The 18,404-nt window shown below is 43.1% G+C and overlaps 1 protein-coding gene across 5 annotated transcripts in view; it reads right to left on the reverse strand.

Moving 5' to 3' along the window:
• VAC14 (VAC14 component of PIKFYVE complex) overlaps window positions 1-18,404 on the reverse strand; it is a 419,381-nt gene that overhangs the window by 72,979 nt on the left and 327,998 nt on the right. For all 5 annotated transcript variants that reach the window (XM_033943353.1, XM_033943355.1, XM_033943354.1 and 2 more), the window contains one exon: window positions 9,848-10,022. In XM_033943353.1, coding sequence (XP_033799244.1) covers window positions 9,848-10,022 — 175 coding nt within the window. The remainder of the gene's footprint in view (window positions 1-9,847; window positions 10,023-18,404) is intronic.

Consider the following 18,404-nt stretch of genomic DNA (forward strand, 5'->3'; position numbering starts at 1 on the left):
ATTTCAATTACTATATTGAAAATAAAATCATTTTCTCTACCTTTGTTGGCTGGTGAATTTATTTTTCTGTGCATTTAACTATGTTTCCAGGGCCTTCTTGTCCTTTGACTGTTTTTCTCTCCGTCTTCACTTTCTGCCTTGCATCCATCTTTGGCATTAACTTAATATTCAATTTTTCTGCTTTCTTTTCAAAATCTATGTTTCCATGTCTTACCTTCCCTTCTACCTCTCTCTTCTTCCGTCCCCATTTCCATGGTCTGACATCTTTTTCTTTCCTTTCTCTCCCTCCCTCCTTCCCCTTCCTTCCTTTCCCCTGGTCTAGCATCTGTCTCCTTCCATCCCCCAACTTTTTATTTCTTTCACCCTGCCCCCTTCTTTCTTTCTGTCTTTCTCTCTCCATGCCCCTTTCTGTCTGTGTCCCATCTCCCTTCTTTCTTTCTGTCTCCCTGTCCCCCCCCTTTCTTTCTTTATTTCTCCCTGCCCTCCCCCAAGCCACCACCATTGGGGAACAGGCCGCCACTGCCGCAATCGGGGAACAGGCCAGCACCGAGGTCTTAGCTCTCCCTGCTTATCTTCCCCAGATCGGAGCCGACCAATTCTCGCCACCCGAGTCAATTCTAACGTCAGAGAGGAAGTTCCAGGCCAGCTCAGAACTTCCTCCCCATTAGAATTGATGTCGGGTGGCAAGAATTGGTCGGCTCTGAGCTGGGGAAGATAAGCAGGGAGAGCTAAGACCTCGGCGCTGGCCTGTTCCCCGATTGCAGTGGCTTGGGGAAGGGCAGTGAAACGGGAAGGGAAGCAGATTGGGGACCCCTGCTTTAGGCGAGCTGCAGTCGCGGTCTGTACACGATTGTCCTCTCCACAATTGAAAAACTTGTTAAGTGGAGAGGACAGATCGCGGGCTGCAAAATAGTCCCTGTGGGGGCTGCATGCGGCCCGCGTTTTTGAGACCACTGCTGTAAAGTCACTACACAAACATAAACCTGTCTGCTTTAAACAAAGTGTCTGGCACTATAAGGAGCATGTGCTGTCCTGGGGTGATAATCATGTTGAATATTTTCATTTGGTGAATTTTAAGAGAGAGAGCGTTCAATTTTGGGGGAATATGGAATTTGTGAAATAAAACTGGAGATGCATATGCTTGCAACTTGCGAAGGCTCTGCTGATCCCATCCCATGACAACAGAAGTACTTCTCAAAAAGGGCAGGGCCATAAGGGTCTTTGTGAGTTCTGCACACTTGGGCTGGAAGGCTCATCTGCAAATATTGGTGCTTTGGTTACTGCTGCAAGCCGACTAGCCTGGGAATATAGCACTGGCAACAGCAGAAGGATAGTAAGTAAGGCAATTTGAGGGTAAATATTGAACAGGTGGGTTGAAGAAAGTGAAGAGAACAGAGGAAATGTTGGGACATGGGGAGGAAAAAGGGAATGGATAATAATAGATGGGTGATTGGGAGGAAAGAAGGAGGAAAGGGAAGACAAGAGAAACGGGAGAGGTTGCAGTGGGAGAGAGAGAATGGCACCGATTTATAGATTGAAGGAGGGCACCAAAACCCTTAGCATTGGCTCTTATGGCCTGTGGTGTCACTAGCATGTACTTCCAATATCTCTTTACTTTTTCAAAGTAAGGATCCTTTGGGTTCATCCTGTCATTTTGAAGACTGAAAATAAATGAGAAGGAATGTGAAGGCAACATAAGAGAAAACCAAGAACAAGCAGGGACAGAGGATAGAAAACTATAGACATAAAGGTTTAAATATTGTTAAAGTTTAGTGAAGATTTCTGTGATGGAAGGCCTGGTAAACCAGGATTTAGTATCGTACCTGGACAAATTCAAAATACTTCATGACAACCAATCAGGTTTTCGCTCCGGGTTCAGCACGGAAACAGTTATTGCTTCATTGCTGGATTCCCTCCTGAATCTATTCAGCCAAGGCTCTAGTGCACTAATCCTTCAGCTAGACTTGAGTAGTGCCTTCGATTTAGTCGATCATGCCATCCTAACTGACTGCTTGGTGTCAATTGGACTCACCGGCAATGTATTGAAATGGTTCCAAGGTTTCCTGGCTAAACGATCATACCAAATCCATATCGATAACAATCGATTTGCTGGGTAAACCCATGCGGAGTCCCAAAGGGCTCCCCCCTATCCCCCACCCAGTTCAACACTTATCTTGCCTCATTGGCGACCCTACTACAAAAATTAAAAATCAAATTTTACATCTATGCTGATGACATCACCATAGTCGATCCTCTAACAAACCTGACTCCCGAAACGAAGAACCAACTAGCATCAACATTGAAGCATATTGAATCATGGATGACCGAGTTCAAACTGAAACTCAACTCTGAAAAAACCAAATTCTTCCTGGCGAGCCTGAATGACAAAATCAAAGACACTTCAATTTCCCTGAACGGACAGACCTTTCCTATCGTCGATTCCATAAAAATCCTGGGTGTGACACTAGACCGTTACCTCACTCTAGATATTCACTCAGAGTTGCTGATCAAAAAAGGCTTCTCGACACTATGGAAACTTAGAACCATCAGAAAGTATTTTGACGCAGCATCCTCTCACCTACTGGTACAATCCTCCATCTTGAGCTTGCTCGACTACTGTAATATCATCTATCTGGGGTCCCTCAAGAAAACCATTCAAAGATTCCGAATCATACAAAATTCTGCAGTGCAACTGATTTTCGGCATAAAAAAATGGGACCACATAACCCCCTACTACCAAAAACTCCATTGGCTGCCACTAGAAGCAAGAGTGCTGTTCAAATTTGCCTGCCTTTGTTTCAAATCTATTCTTGGCATGGCTCCCCTATACCTGGTCTCTCATTTTTAATTGGATTGTTCCACCAGGCCTACACGTAGAATACATATGTTCAGCCACCCTTCAATAAAAACCTGCCAATTCAAAAGATTCCTTAACAGAACGCTAGCCTTCCAAGCAAGTCAACAAAACAGCTGGCTAGGCAACATCATCAAACACTCCTCATCCTACCTTAACTTCAGAAAACTAGTTAAAACCAACCTGTTCAACCGATTTGTAACCAAGAACTCTTAAACCTTCCACTGTACTCCTATCACATATTCTTGATTTCCCTACATTGTGACTTTATGTAACCAAATTCTTCATTGTTATTTTTTTTCACGAACTGTCCAGCTCTTCTTGTTGTAAACTGCCTCGAACTACTATGGCTTTGGCAGTATATAAAAAATAAAATTATTATTATTATTATTATTATTGCTAGTTAGGCTGGGTCAAGGGTGGGAAATACATGGGATTTTGCCCTTCTTCTCCAGCCCTACTGTCATCAGGAAAAATAACCTATCGTATTTTTCGCTCCATAAGATGCACTTTTTCCACCCCCCAAAAAGGAGTTGGAAATAAGGGTGTATCTTAAGGAGCGAATATAACCCCCCCCTAACAACCCTGTACCTTTTTTTCCCATCCCAGCGGTCCAGCATTCTTTCCGTGCTCCTACCTCGGTTTTCCTGCTCTCTTCCAGCAGCGGCACAGTGGTGCACGAGGCAGCCACACGTTTTTTGCGTGGCTGCGTGGTTCCGTGCTGCACTCTGAATGGCTGACTGTCAGTTCTCGTCCCCCAGATTTAACTGGTTTATCAGATTTCCTAAACAGGTGAATTCTGGTGATTTTTCAGCTTTTAATTTGATTGCTGTTTTGTCTGCTGTTGTAGTCAAACTATGGGAAAACTATATCTAGCAAAAAGACACCAATGTGTATATTATGCTATCTTGGTCTGCCTTGCCTGAAAAGAACTCAACAAGGCCACATCTTCTGCAAAATCTAAGTCCTCTAACAGCATTTTCTCAAGCTATTTGATTCTTGTATTTTTGACTCCTAATATACTCCACATTAAATACATTAAATAGTCCATGGCTAAGCTGAATAACAATGATAATAATAATACGTTTATTTAAATCCTGCAGCACCTTGCAGTTCAAAGTGGTTTACATCAAGAGAAGCTGTCAAACACAGTGAAGAAACATACATGAACATATGCCTGAAATATATCACTAAGATAATTTAAATAAATTTATTATATAAGTAAGTTTTCAGAGATCTTCTAAATGTACGATATGTAGAAGAGTTTAGCAACAATTCACTTATGGCTTTACCCCAGATTTTAGCCTGATTAGATAAAATTTTAACCAAGAATCTTTTATAAACACATCCTTTCAATGTAGGAAATGAGAACAAAGAAGCTCCACGTGTATGTCATAAATTAGTATAAAATACAAAATGTTTTGAAAAGGTAAATAGGTACAGAACCTAATAATGTCTTATAACATAGACATGCAAATTTAAATATAATTATGGCTTCGACTGGTAACTAGTGTAATTTTTTCAAACCTAAAATTAATACAGAGTAGAGGGAGTGGAAAATATGAAAAGGGATCTGAAAAGTTAGAGGAATGGTCTAATGCTTGGCAACTAAAATTCAATGCAAAGAAATGCAGAGTAATGCATTTGGGGATTAATAATCAGAAGGAACCGTATATGCTGGGAGGTGAGAAGCTGATATGCACAGATGGGGAGAGGGACCTTGGGGTGATAGTGTCCGGAGATCTAAAGGTGAAAAAACAGTGTGACAAGGCAGTGGCTGCTGCCCGAAAGATGCTGGGCTGTAAAAAGAGAGGCGTAGCCAGTAGAAGGATGAAGGTGTTGATGCCCCTGTACAGGTCATTGGTAAGGCTCTACTTGGAGTACTGTGTTCAGTTTTGGAGACCGTATCTGGCGAAGGACGTAAGAAGACTTGAAGCGGTCCAGAGGAGGGTGATGAAAATGATAGGAGGCTTGCGCCAGAAGACGTATGAGGAGAGACTGGAAGCCCTGAATATGTGTACCCTAGAGGAAAGGAGAGACAGGGGAGATATGATTCAGATGTTCAAATACTTGAAGGGTATTAACGTAGAACAAAATCTTTTCCAGAGAAAGGAAAATGGTAATACCAGAGGACATAATTTGAGGTTGAGGGGTAGATTCAAAGGCAATGTTAGGAAATTCTACTTTACGGAGAGGGTGGTGGATGCCTGGAATGCGCTCCTGAGAGAGGTGGTGGGGAGTAAAACTGTGACTGAGTTTAAAGAAGCGTGAGATGAACACAGAGGATCTAGAATCAGAAAATAATATTAAAAATTGAACTAAGGCCAGTTCTGGGCAGACTTGCATGGTCTGTGTCTGTATATGGCTGTTTGGTGGAGGATGGGCTGGGGAGGGCTTCAATGGCTGGGAGGGTGTAGATGGGCTGGAGTAGGTTTTAATGGAGATTTTGGCAGTTGGAACCCAAGCACAGTACCAGGTAGAGCTTTGGATTCTTGCCCAGAAATAGCTAAGAAGAAAAAATTTAAAAAATTTTTAAATTGAATCAGGTTGGATAGACTGGATGGACCATTCAGGTCTTTATCAACTTTCATCTACTATGTTACTATGCTAATCATATTGCTGTGTTTTGAATAATTCTTAATCTCTTGATGATTTTTTTTTATTTTTATAAGATCCCAAGTAAATAACGTTACAATAATCCAAAGTATTTAATACAAGAGATTGATCTAATAACCTGAACGCTGAAAAGTCAAAGTATGACCTTAGAGAGCGCAATTTCCAGAGAATATAATAACACTAGTCTTTAAGCCCATTACATTAACGGGTGCTAGAATAGATGTGGCCGCTTTCTGTCTGTCTTTCTTTTTTTTTTCTCTCTTTCTTCGGCTGTCCACCACCACCCTTTGCCTGCTCCCCTATCCGGCAGTAGCCCTTCTCCCTTCCTTTTACCTCCCCCGTGTCCAGCAGCACCCCTTCCCTGCTCCCCCTGTCTAGCAGTAGGCCTTCTCCCTTCCTTTTACCTCCCCCCCTGTCTAGCAGCACCTCTTCCCTGCTCCCCATGTCCAGCAGTAGGCCTCCCTTCCTGTTACCCTCTGCGCTCCGGAGGTCCCAGGCATTTCCTCCCAAGCTAATAGAGCCCTAAGCGCGAATGCGTACTCCTACCTGCCATGGACCTACGGATCATGCAGGTAAGAGTGCGCATGTGTGCTTAGGGTTTTATTATTAGTGATTTCTTAACCAAAGTGACTCCTAAAATTTTTATAGTGTGATCAATTTACAACCTTGCTTGACTCCACATACTGTCTTAAATCAATTCATGTGACCATTTTCTACTCTGACACAGCATTCACTGTTCTCATACAGGTTTTTGATAACTCTAAAAACTATATAGTGTACTTTTTGGAACTGCTGGTGTTTAAGCAACTGCTTACTTTTAATATTTGTCTCTCCACTTTTTTGACCCTTGAGGCAGGTATTTTTTCCCAAAACACAGCCCAAGTCAGGTCCAACAATAAAAGTCACTTGATGATCCCTAATCTGGATGATCCTTGGTGTTTTTTGTCATATATTCTGTGCAATGTACTCAGCCCTCTCCTAGGAAAGACCTTTATCATTCACTAAGAACCTACCAGTAACTTAGCACCCATATTTTCATCAGATTGTCCCCGTACTTCTACTCTGATAACAGGACCCCAAATTCTTGTTGCAAAAAAAGATTTTTAATCTGACACTATATAGTTTTCAGAGTTATCAAAAACCTGTATGAGAACAGTGAATGCTGTGTCAGAGTAGAAGATGGTCACATGAATTGGTTTAAGACAGTAAACAGAGTCAAGCAAGGTTGTATATTGTCATCATTGTTATTCAGCTTAGCCATGGACTGGTTAATATGGAGTGTATTAGGAATCAAACAGCTTGAGAAAATGCAGTTAGACTTAGATTTTGCAGATGTGGCCTTGTTGACGAGTTCTCATCAGGCAAGGCAGACCAAGATAGCATAATGAACACATTGGTGAACAGATTGTCTTTTTGATAAATATAGTTTACCCATAGTTTATGACTAAAACGGCAGAAAAAACAGCAATCAAATTAAAAGAAGCTGAACTAGAAAAAGCACCAGCATTCACCTGCTTAGGAAATCTGATAATAGATGAAAAATAAATGAAGATTAGAAATGGAAAAGCGGCATCAGTCGTGAACAGACTGGCTAACATCTGGGATAATAAAGCTAATAACTCGAACAAAGATGTATGCCTATAATAGTACTGTTACATCCCCTCTGTTCCCCAGTGCAGAATCATGGCCATTAATGAAAACCCTTTAAGGGAGATCAGACGGTGTTTAATTTGCACAGCTTAAGAAGGATCCTATATGTCAAGTGTTATATCAAGGTAAACCATGAACTGTGAAGCAGAAGAGAAAAGAGGTGCAGGAAGGCTAGGGGGAGATGTCCTTTTCAACTGTTTGACACCACATCAGTTGGTCAGAAGCAGTAAATGAAATAAGACTGGCTCAAGAAGACATAATAAAATAATAATAATATAGCAGTGATGATGTCCGAATTTTAGTAATATATCACTTGAGGCCTGATTCTAAAAATGGTGCCGTTAAGTTAGGCAGAAATAGGCACCGTACTGCCACCTAACGTACCCCCCTTTTACAAAAGCATGGAAGAGGTTTTTCATGTCAGCTGGCGCGTTGATCGCTCTGTGCTGCTCTGATGCTCATAGGAACTCTATGTCCTTTGGAGCAGTGCAGAGCATTCAGCGCGCTGGCTGGCGCTAAAAACCTCTACTGTGCTTTTGTAAAAAGGGGGGATGTTTTAATTGTTTTTAATTGGTACAGTAACTGACCGTTCCATTAAAAAACAATTAAAAACTCATTAAAAAAGGAGGCGCTGGTAGATGCCTATGAAGGCATCTAAGGAGGCACCTAAGGTCATAGTAGACATGGTTAGGTGCGGAGATGACCTTAGGTACTGTTAGATGCGATTTTCAGGAGACATTAGGTGTCTGCAATGTAGACCAGTAAAATCCTGGCCTACATTGCAGACACTTAAGTTTTGTGGTAGGCATCATTAGCTGCAATTCTTTAAACAGCACCCAGGTGTGATTGACATGCGGCCAGTGCCATTTTTGTAGGCGGCTGCCGATTTAGGTGCCGTTTACAGAATCTGATCCATGGTGTATAGTGCTAAAAAATCTCAGATATTTTTAGCTATTCTTTATTTAGCAATGCTATAGAGCAGTGGTCTCAAACTCGCAGCCCGGAGCCCACCAGGTACTATTTTGAGGCCCTCAGTATGTTTATCATAATCACAAAAGTAAAATAAAACAGTTTATGGATCATATATCTCTTTAGCTATAAATTATAATATTATTATTAAACCTTAGCCAAAAGGAAAGCTTTATAAACTAGAAAAGGTTTTACCTCATGAAAAATTGTCATTTCTTTAATAAGATATTAATTTATTTTTTTCGGAGGCCCTCCAAGTACCTACAAATCCAAAATGTGGCCCTGCAAATGGTTTGAGACCACTGCTATAGAATGTGAAAACATGAGACTGTCACTGGTGAATATAGACAGTGATGAAGGGCAATAACATTAAATATAAACGGACCTTACAATTTGTCATTATTTTAGAATGCATTCATATGTTTACACATTTTATAACATTTAGTTTGGTCTATGCACTGCACTTTATAAACAAATTAGTGAAGTGAGTGCTGAATTTGTGCCAATCAAAATCTGAGGAATACCATATCCGTTAGCGTATCATAGGATTAACTTACCGTGATTCTCAGTTCAGACTGGCTAGAAAGGTCACTTTGCCCTGTAGCACGACATACTTAAAAGATTTTATAGTCCATCTGCACAAGTCTCCAGGGTATTCAGAATTCATTTACATATATAATGGGGTATAAGATATTTTACAAACTCCTATAGAGGTCAGCTTAAGACTCAATACTTATGATATTAGGATACCATTCAGAAGATATGCTCACAGGGGCGTGGCTTGATGATCATGGTGACCAGACGTACTGACTGTGATCTCTGAGATGGCAGACTGAATCTATAACGCCTTCACACAGCGATAAAAGTCAGCTTGCATAAACTCTGAGGTATCTTACCATCTAAATATGTCTCTTTCTAAGAATAGCAAGGGAGACCCATCTACCTCCGCACTGCTGAGTGGAAAGCGGCCTAAGCACGAGGTGCCGTCCCCTGAAAAACAACCGCCGAAAACTATCGATTCCCAGCTGGATCTTTTAATCACGGAGATGCGGGCTTTTAAAAATATGACACAACAAGTGGAGGAATCTCAATTAATCCGTACGGAAATAGAAGATATGCTCACAATGTGCAATATATACTACTTCTCCTTTCTTCTTGTCCATCTACACTATTTATATACAGTGCTGAAAGACATAGTTTCTTTTCCACTATGATTTTCTGCAATTGGCTTCTGAAATTATGAATGGGGTACCGAAATTATGAATGGGGTAGCCTATGCCAGCAGGTTTTTCATTAAAAGCTGGCTACTGCAGGTTTTTATATACAGATATAGGGGAGAGTGTGGCGCAGTGGTTAAAGCTATAGCCTCAGCACCCTGAGGTTGTGGGTTCAAACCCATGCTGCTCCTTGTGACCCTGGTACGTTAGACAGATTGTGAGCCCGTCGGGACAGAGAGGGAAAACTTCTTGAATACCTGAATAAATGCATGCAAACCATTCTGCGCTCCCCTGGGAGAACGGTATAGAAAATTGAATGAATAAATAAATAAATATTCAGCACTATGCCATAACTGGATACCCGCAATGAACACGTGAGTAGCACTGGCTCTAATGAGTGGCACTTATCTGGGTGAAAGCAGCTCCTACAAGTTAAGTGCCACTGAATATCAACCCAGATAATGAAAAAGATATGCATTACTGATAGAGAATAAAAAGTTAGAGACACCTATATTTCAGGTTAATGTAAATACACACATACTGGTGACTTGAGATCCTTCAGCTGGTTTCTCAACTGGAAGAGCTCTGAAGAAGTTAGCAGGATGGTGTTCAGAGTCTGAACCATGGTAGACGCAAACTTAAGATCCTCTTCTCGGAGTAAGATGTCTGCCATCGAGTGGAAGATATTTTCTGCATTCAGAAGGAGACAGAGCTGCCTGTGTAACAACACAAAGAAATAACATGGAATAAGTGCAAAGAGTAACAATGGTTCATTTGTTATTATTAATCACCCATGAAAGTGAATTAATCAATCATAAACCCAATAACTTGCCTACTATTTTTTCCAGAAACAAAAGAAATCAAGAAATGGGACAGACTATCCACCTGACCAATAAGAATGCTCTGTTCAGCACAAACTATATATATTTTGTCAAGTAATCTATACTTTTTTACTTTCTTCTACTCATTTGGTGGTCCTTTTACTAAGGTGTGCTAAATGCTAATGTGCCCATTATAGTCTATGAACGCGTTAGTGCACCTTAGTAAAAGGACCCCTTGATTTTCTACAATACTTAGGTCTTCTAATCCTAAATGTTTATACATTTCATTTTTAAGCATTTATTATTCAGGCAACGTGTCCCTGGAGAGTAATAAAAGTAGATCTTTATCAGTGTATTTGTGTCAAAAAATGAAACTGTAGACAAACTTTTAGGGAGATTCAATTCCCTTTCCCAGTCTTTCTTCAGTCACTTTGTCTCTGGGCCCACAACAGAAAAAGCATATGAGGATGTCTCTACATAGCGACTGTATTTGGTGCTGGTACAGAAGCCTCCTCTCACTATCAGTTCTCAGACACATAACTTTATGAAAAATTCATTCATAAAATACTACATCATATACTGACCTTGGCTAGCATTTATTTGTAAGAGCAACTGAGGATGAAGCGCTTGATCTGTGAGTATGGGAAAGGGCAACAAGGTAGGGAGATTAAGGGATGAGAGATATAGATAAAGTAAAGAGTTGGTAATAAAGGTAGAAAGTGGCTGAAGAAAGTGAAAATGATAAAAAAAAAACTTGAAAAAAAGAATTTGGAAAAGAAGTTCAGAGAGAAAGGACAAAAAAAGAGATCATTTAGAGTTTATTTAAAATTTTACTATCCTGCTGAACAGATGAACTGAGTGGCTTAGAGACTAGAGAGTGACACGGTAACAGTAAGGGAACCAGGAAAAAGGCCAGGAATACTGCAATAGCTGCATCACTGTGGGAATGGGAACCGATACATCGGTATCCCTGTGGTGATGGGGAAATTGTGCCGGCTGCTCCCAAGCCTCCATTGGTCCTCTGGAGACCTACCTTATGGTCTTGTGATCTAGTGGGGTCTTCAGGGACAGGAAAGAACCCCACTCTTTCTTGCCCCTTGCTGCTGCTGTAGCCACCCGCTGCTAATATTTTATTCAGAATGGCTGCCAAGACTTCATGGGGCAGCCTCGTGAGATTCAGCTGCTGCATGAAGTCTTGGCAGCCATTTTGAATAAAACTTTGGTGTGCTGTCAGCTATGCTGGTCCTTTGCAGTGGCGAATCAAGTGGGGAGGGGGGATGGGATGGGGCAGGGGAATGGTCTACCTCAGGTGCAGACCACAGTAGGGTGCTCCCAGCGCTGGCGTCGTGGTCTGGGAACCTCTAACCCTTGCAATAACAGCAGTCTTCACCACTCGCTACACCTGCCAGTATTGGGCCTTCCCCTCTACTGGGTCCTTCCTTTGTGGAAATAGACAGTAGACAGGACTAGCAGAGAGTAAGGACTGATGCCAGCAGGAGAAATGAGTTCTGAAGGTTGCCGCTGCCGATATATATATACATAGAGAGAGGTATCCATCCGTTGGAGGAGGGATAGAGAAATGTTGCACCCGATTGGTGGTGGGAAGGGAGGGGTAAGGAAGAAAGCTGTCCAATTAGGAGGGGGGGAGGAAGAAGGAAGACCAGGGAGGGGAAGGGAAAGGAGAGATCAATGCCAGACCGAGTGACCTGGTTGCTTAAATCAGAGCACTGGCTCCCATTGTCTACATGTATTGTATTTAAGATCTTGACGTTGGTTTACAACTCTCACTCTCCATCCGCAGCACTATACCTCAGTAAACTGATCAACCCGTATGTCCCTTAATGTCTTTGCTTCACTAAGAACAACCTACTTATTCTACTGCCACTCTCTGAGATTCAACTTTCCTTCTCTCACCTTACTGTGTTTCGTTACATAGGCTCCAAACTCTGGAAATGACCTTCTAATAAACATAAACACCCTTACTCTCTCCAAATTCAAGAAAGCCCTCAAGACGCATCTGTTTTTACATTTTTTTCAGCAGCAAACAAGATCACATTTAAATAGTCAACATAGATTTTCCTGGTTTGTATATTGAAAACTCTGTCTGTCTGTTAGCTGTTCCATTATACAACTGACATGTACATAAGAACATAAGAACTGCCATCACCAGATCAGACTTATGGTCCATCAAATCCGGCGATCCACACACGCGGAGGCCCTGCCAGGTAAATTAAGTCACCCATATCCCTCTATGCCTCTCGTAAGGAGATGTGCATCTAGTTTGCTTTTAAATCCTAGAACGGTGGATTCCACAATAACCTCCTCTGGGAGGGCATTCCAGGTGTCCACTACTCGCTGCGTGAAGCAGAACTTCCTGATATTTGTCCTGGACTTGTCCCCCCTTAGCTTCAGTCCATGTCATCTTGTCCATGTCACATTGGACATTGTAAATAATTTTTTTTCCTGCTCTATTTTGTCGATTCTTTTATTATTTTGAAGGTTTAGATCATATCCCTTCACAGTCTCATCTTCTCAAGGGAGAACAATCCCAGTCTCTTAAGTCGTTCCTCGTATTCCAAGTTCTCCATACCTTTTACTAGCTTCGTTGCTCGTCTCTGCACCCTCTCCAGCAGTTTTATATCCTTCCTTAGGTTGGGAGACCAATGTTGGACACAGTATTCCAAGTGTGGTCTGACCATTGCTCTATATAGTGGCATTATAACTTTTTCCGCTCTACTAGTGATTCCCTTCTTTATCATGCCTAACAATCTATTCGCTTTCATTGCCGCCGCCACACCGTTTCTTCACCTGGCTTGCCTTCCAGCTCTCTTAAGGGTTCAGCGGTCAAGGCTTCCCCTCCTCTTCTCCCGGCTCACCTTCTAGCCTTCCTAAGGGCTCAGCAGACCAGGCCGCCCCCTAATCGGCTCCTTAGCCAGAACCCCTACCCTACTTTTTATCGGTCTATTTACCTTTCTCTTACTATTTCTATTATCTAGCAGCTTCAGAATAGTCCCTGTGGTTTCTGCTAATTTTCATCATGAAACCACCCCCTTGGTTCCTTTTTCTCTTACTCTGTTCATTTCTCAATACTACTCACTGCAAAAAACCTCTCTCCCCCAATATACTTGACTCCACTTATGATAGTGAGATCTGCCCTGGCCTCAGAATCCCTGTGCTGGTGCGCTCCAGAAATTACCCCTTTAAAAAAACTCTCGAGATGTTAACTATGCTTCTTTAAAGCCTGTACCTACTGCCAACTTGCCCAGTCTTGCCTCTGACTCTCTCTCCAGTCCCAACACTATATTGAAATGTCAGATCAGCATGCAACAAGCTCCAAATATTAAATGATCTACTAGGGAATTTTGATCCTGGATTCCTGTGCATTATGGAATCGTGGATCGCAAAAGATGATTTATTTACACAAAATGAACTGTGCTCCCATGGTTATCAAGGCCTCTTCTCTTCCAGAAATTGCAGGAAAGGAGGAGGCCTGGCACTTCTCTACAAATCATTTTTTGACGTACAGCTCCTCGAAAAGGGTAGCGACACATCACTAGACTATATACTAGCTACAGTCAACGATGAGCTCCACTATCACCCATTGGGTATTCTGTTACTATATCGTCCATCAATCCCTTGGAATAAATCCTCTAAACTTGTTTTTAAGACCATAACACGCGCTTTCCTAAAATTTCAAAGATTACTGATTATTGGTGATCTTAATCTCCACCTAGACAATAACACTAGTAAGGATGCGATTGAATTCAACAACTTTCGCACTTCTCTGGGCTTTTCCTCTCCTGAGTCCTCTCCAACCCATGAAAAAGGGCATACTCTAGAAATCATCAGTTTCATTGACCTTGCTGATTACAAAACTTCAGCCGAAGGTGTTTGTTGGGAACAGGTCCCTTGGTCCGACCACTTTTTAGGTACCTTCTGTCTCTTCATTTTCATGTCTCGCCTTGGGGTTCAACCCTGTGCCTCTAAATCCATTACCTTCCGTAAAAAAATTGTGAGTGAACAGTTCTGGACCCAATTTCTTAATCAGTTTTCCTTCTGTCCCAAGACCGATGCCCCAGTAGTCAACTGGCACAATTGGGTAAACCTCTCTCAGGCTACTTACTGCTCTCTTGCTCCTCTATCTAGTAAGACTGTCTCCTACTCCCTGGTATATTCCGTACCACAGAGAACTGAAACAGAAATGCTGAGTACTGGAGCATAAATGGAAAAAAATCTAAATTCCTGCAGATAGATAGTCTTGGAGGGATAGTATTAGGTTCTATAACACAGTATTAAAAAAAGCAATGAAGAATTTCTATGGTGATAAAATCATCAGATTCCCGTCATCCCCATTCATCTCTCTACTTCAGACCTAACTTCAGCACCGAATCCCTACTGGCTTCATTAATTTCAAAGGTTCAATAACTACACTCTTGTAATAAGTTTGCTATCTTATTACAATTCAATCTATCTGCGGCCTTTGACGTTGTCCACAATGATAATCTAATTTACCAACTTTCTGAGATAGGCATTGATTCCACAGTCAGACTGGTTCTCAAAATTCTTAAGTTCTCACTCATACACTGTTAATATGAATGGCACAATGTCTTCTCCTTGGAAGCCATTATGCGGAGTCATGCAGGGATCACCTCTGTCCCCTATTCTTTTCAACATCTATATGTCTACTTTGAAACTTTTCCAACTATCTCCCTCTGAAACATTATACACATATGCAGATAACATCCTTGTCCTTGAGATAGATTCGAATCTTACCAGCCTCACTGAGAATATAACATCATGCATAATGAAACTCCAATTCTGGGCCCTCACTGTACAAATGAAGCTGAATGAGTCCAAAACAAAATTACTTTGGCTCAGCTACCCACACTCATTTCATTACCTTCTGGGTCCCACACTGCAGATTGAATTCTCAAGAAAAGTTTTGGGTGTCATTATTGACTCTACACTTTCATTTAACGACCATCTCAGCACTCTGGTAAAAAAATGTTTCTTTAGTCTCCACATTTTGAGAAAAGTGAGATCCTGCTTCCACCAACAACATTTTGCTGTCCCTGTACAATCAAACATCCTTTCCAGGCTGGACTACTGCAACTCCATCTATCTAAGTCTAACTAAGAAAAGTCTCCAAAGACTTCAGCAGATCCAGAATACTGTGGCGAGGTTGATCTTCGCAAAAAGTAAATTTGATCATGCTTCCCTGCTTCTGTCAAAACTTCACTGGCTTCCAGTAATTTCTAGGGTTCACTTTAAGTGTGCCTGCCTAACATTCAAGATCTTGCATGGCATTCTTCTTCCTCTAATTCTAATATCTTGAAATTCTACGAGACCTGACACTACCAGATGCATCCAAAAACTTAAACTATCTTTCCCCTCGCTAAAAGGCATTATCTATGCTGGAAAATTGGGGAAATCTCTTTTCTTCAAAATCACTGAGCTTTGGAATAACTTTCCTGCCCTGCTGCAGAATCTGGGCTTCTTCCAATTATTTCGAAAGCATCTAAAACTTGGCTATTCTCAAAAATGAAAATCTCGCTACCCTCTTTATAATCACTAACTTTTATTATGTTTTTCCTTCCTTATATTAAAGCTCCTGTAAACCGTGCTGAGCCCCATCTCTATGGAGAGGATGCGGTATAGAAACTTAAGGTTTAGTTTAGTTTTACTTTTTCATTTTGAGATGGCCATGTGCTTTAAAAATAAGCCCCAGAATATGAGTTCAAAAGATGGTACTTTGTCTCTAGACAAAATAGAAGGGAGATTAAAAACTGGAGGTGGAGTGGCAGTTTGAAGGGGATAGGACTAGAGACAGGATGGGGGAAGCTGACAATGTATTTGGCCTCTCGCTTGAAAAATAGTGAATATTCCTGCCTCAGGGCAAGAAACCATTGGATTAATTTTTTTTTTTTTTTAACTGGTCCTTAGAATTACTCCTCAAGAGTATTGTGAATTCAATCCTATTAATGTATTAAGGCATCAGAGTAATATCTTCATTCCACATTAAATTTAATAGTGCCCATAATATGAAAAACCTTTATAAATAATATAGTCCACTTAGCTTCACAGCTGACAAGTCCTCAAAAGACTGTCCAATGGAAGCCTTTGTTTCTCAATCTTAGTTGCAATTAGGGGCATATCTGTGACTCCTTTTGTGATTGAATGATTACATGAAACTCTTTTGAGGAGTTATTTTTATTGATCAGTAAAGGAAAAATTTTAGTCTCTAGGCTAACTGTCTAAGGACTTTTCCCCTCTGAGGGTTCTAATTTGTTAGGCTCACTGAGTGCAGTACTACATGTATGTTATTTTTGCTCTGAAGTCAAGCAAAGTGATATACAGTTTGAGGGGAAAGTGAAATATGCCATATGTCACAGAGAAGGCCATATTCTATATATGTCACCTAAAAGATCAGCACCAAGTTATGCACATTGTGTAGAATCATGCTTAGTGCCACCTAAGTGCTGATATGTGTTGCTGAGCATCCTAACATTAGGCATACCCTATTTATGCCGGGGTTTTCTTGGCCTAAATGCTTATGCCCAATTTGTGTGCACAATGGCACATAAGTCAAAAACATAAGCCTAACTCAAAAATACACCCACAATCTGCCCCTAACTATGCCCACTTTTAACTACATGCTTTTGTACAAGGAGCATACCACTTTATGCGCCTAACTTTTTCCAGTTAATGTCAATTAACAGGTGTTAATTGCCAATTAGCCTATTATTTAATTAAGTTATATGCATAAATCAACTTAGTATGCTGAAGTCATCATATATAGAATTTGGGGGTAAGTACCGTATTTTCTCGCATATAACACGCGCGTTATACGTGGTTTTTACATACCGCGCATACCCTTGCACGTTATACGCGTGAGTACGTTGTACAAAATTTATTTTACATAGTTCCCCCCCGACGTCTGATTCACCCCCCCCCCCGCAGGACCGCTTGCACCCCCACCCCGAAGGACCGCTCGCACGCACCCGCATCCCCACCCCGAAGGACCGCTCGTACGCACTCCCACCCGCACCCCCACCCTGAAGGACCGCTCGCACCCCCACAGCCTCCCAATCCCCCCCCATCATGTAGAAGCTCCTACCGGTGTCCTGCTGCTTCCTCTTGGCGGTCCCGACACCCGACACGATCGGGGCAAGAGGGAGCTCAAGCCCTCTTGCCCCCCCGACTCCCCGACACGATCGGGGCAAAAGGGAGCCCAAGCCCTCTTGCCCCGCTGACTCCCCAACTCCCCGACAATATCGGGCCAGGAGGGAGCCCAAACCCTCCTGGCCACAGCAACCCCCTAACCCCACCCCGCACTACATTAAGGGCAGGAGGGATCCCAGGCCCTCCTGCCCTCGACGCAAACCCCCTCCCCCAACGACCGCCCCCCCAAGAACCTCCGACCGCCCCCCCCAGCCGACCCGCGACCCCCCTGGCCGACCCCCAAGACACCCCCACCCCCTTCCCCGTACCTTTCTGTAGTTGGCCGGACAGACGGGAGCCAAACCCGCCTGTTCGGCAGGCAGCCAATGACGGAATGAGGCCGGATTGGCCCATCCGTCCCAAAGCTTCGCCTATTAGTGGGGCCTAAGGCGCCTGGGCCAATCAGAATAGGCCCGGGAGCCTTAGGTCCCTCCTGGGGGCGGGGACTGAGGCACATGGGCCCAACCCGACCATGTGCCCAAGGCCCCGCCCCCAGGAGGGACCTAAGGCTCCCGGGCCTATTCTGATTGGCCCAGGCGCCTTAGGCCCCACCAGTAGGTGGAGCTTTGGGACGGATGGGGAAGGGGGTGGGGGTGTCGTGGGGGTCGGCCAGGGGGGTCGCGGGTCAGAGGGTCGGAGGTTCTTGGGGGGGGCGGTCATTGGGGGGAGGGGCATTTGCGTTGAGGGCAGGAGGGCCTGGGATCCCTCCTGCCCGTAATGTAGTGCGGGGTGGGGGTAGGGGGTCGCCGTGGCCAGGAGGGTTTGGGCTCCCTCCTGGCGCGAACAACTAGCGGGGGGGGGGTCGCCAGGGCTAGGAGGACTTGGCTCCCTCCTGGCCCGATATTGTCGGGGAGTTGGGGAGTCGGCGGGGCAAGAGGGCTTGGGCTCCCTCTTGCCCCGATCGTGTCGGGGAGTCGGGGGGGAAAGAGGGCTTGAGCTCCCTCTTGCCCCGATCGTGTCGGGGAGTCGGGGGGCAAGAGGGCTTGAGCTCCCTCTTGCCCCGATCGTGTCGGGGGTGCCGCAGTTGGCTGGGGCAAGAGGGCTTGAGCTCCCTCT

This window comes from Geotrypetes seraphini, chromosome 4 (genome assembly GCF_902459505.1).
Source record: "Geotrypetes seraphini chromosome 4, aGeoSer1.1, whole genome shotgun sequence".
NCBI classification, from domain to species: Eukaryota; Metazoa; Chordata; class Amphibia; order Gymnophiona; family Dermophiidae; genus Geotrypetes; species Geotrypetes seraphini.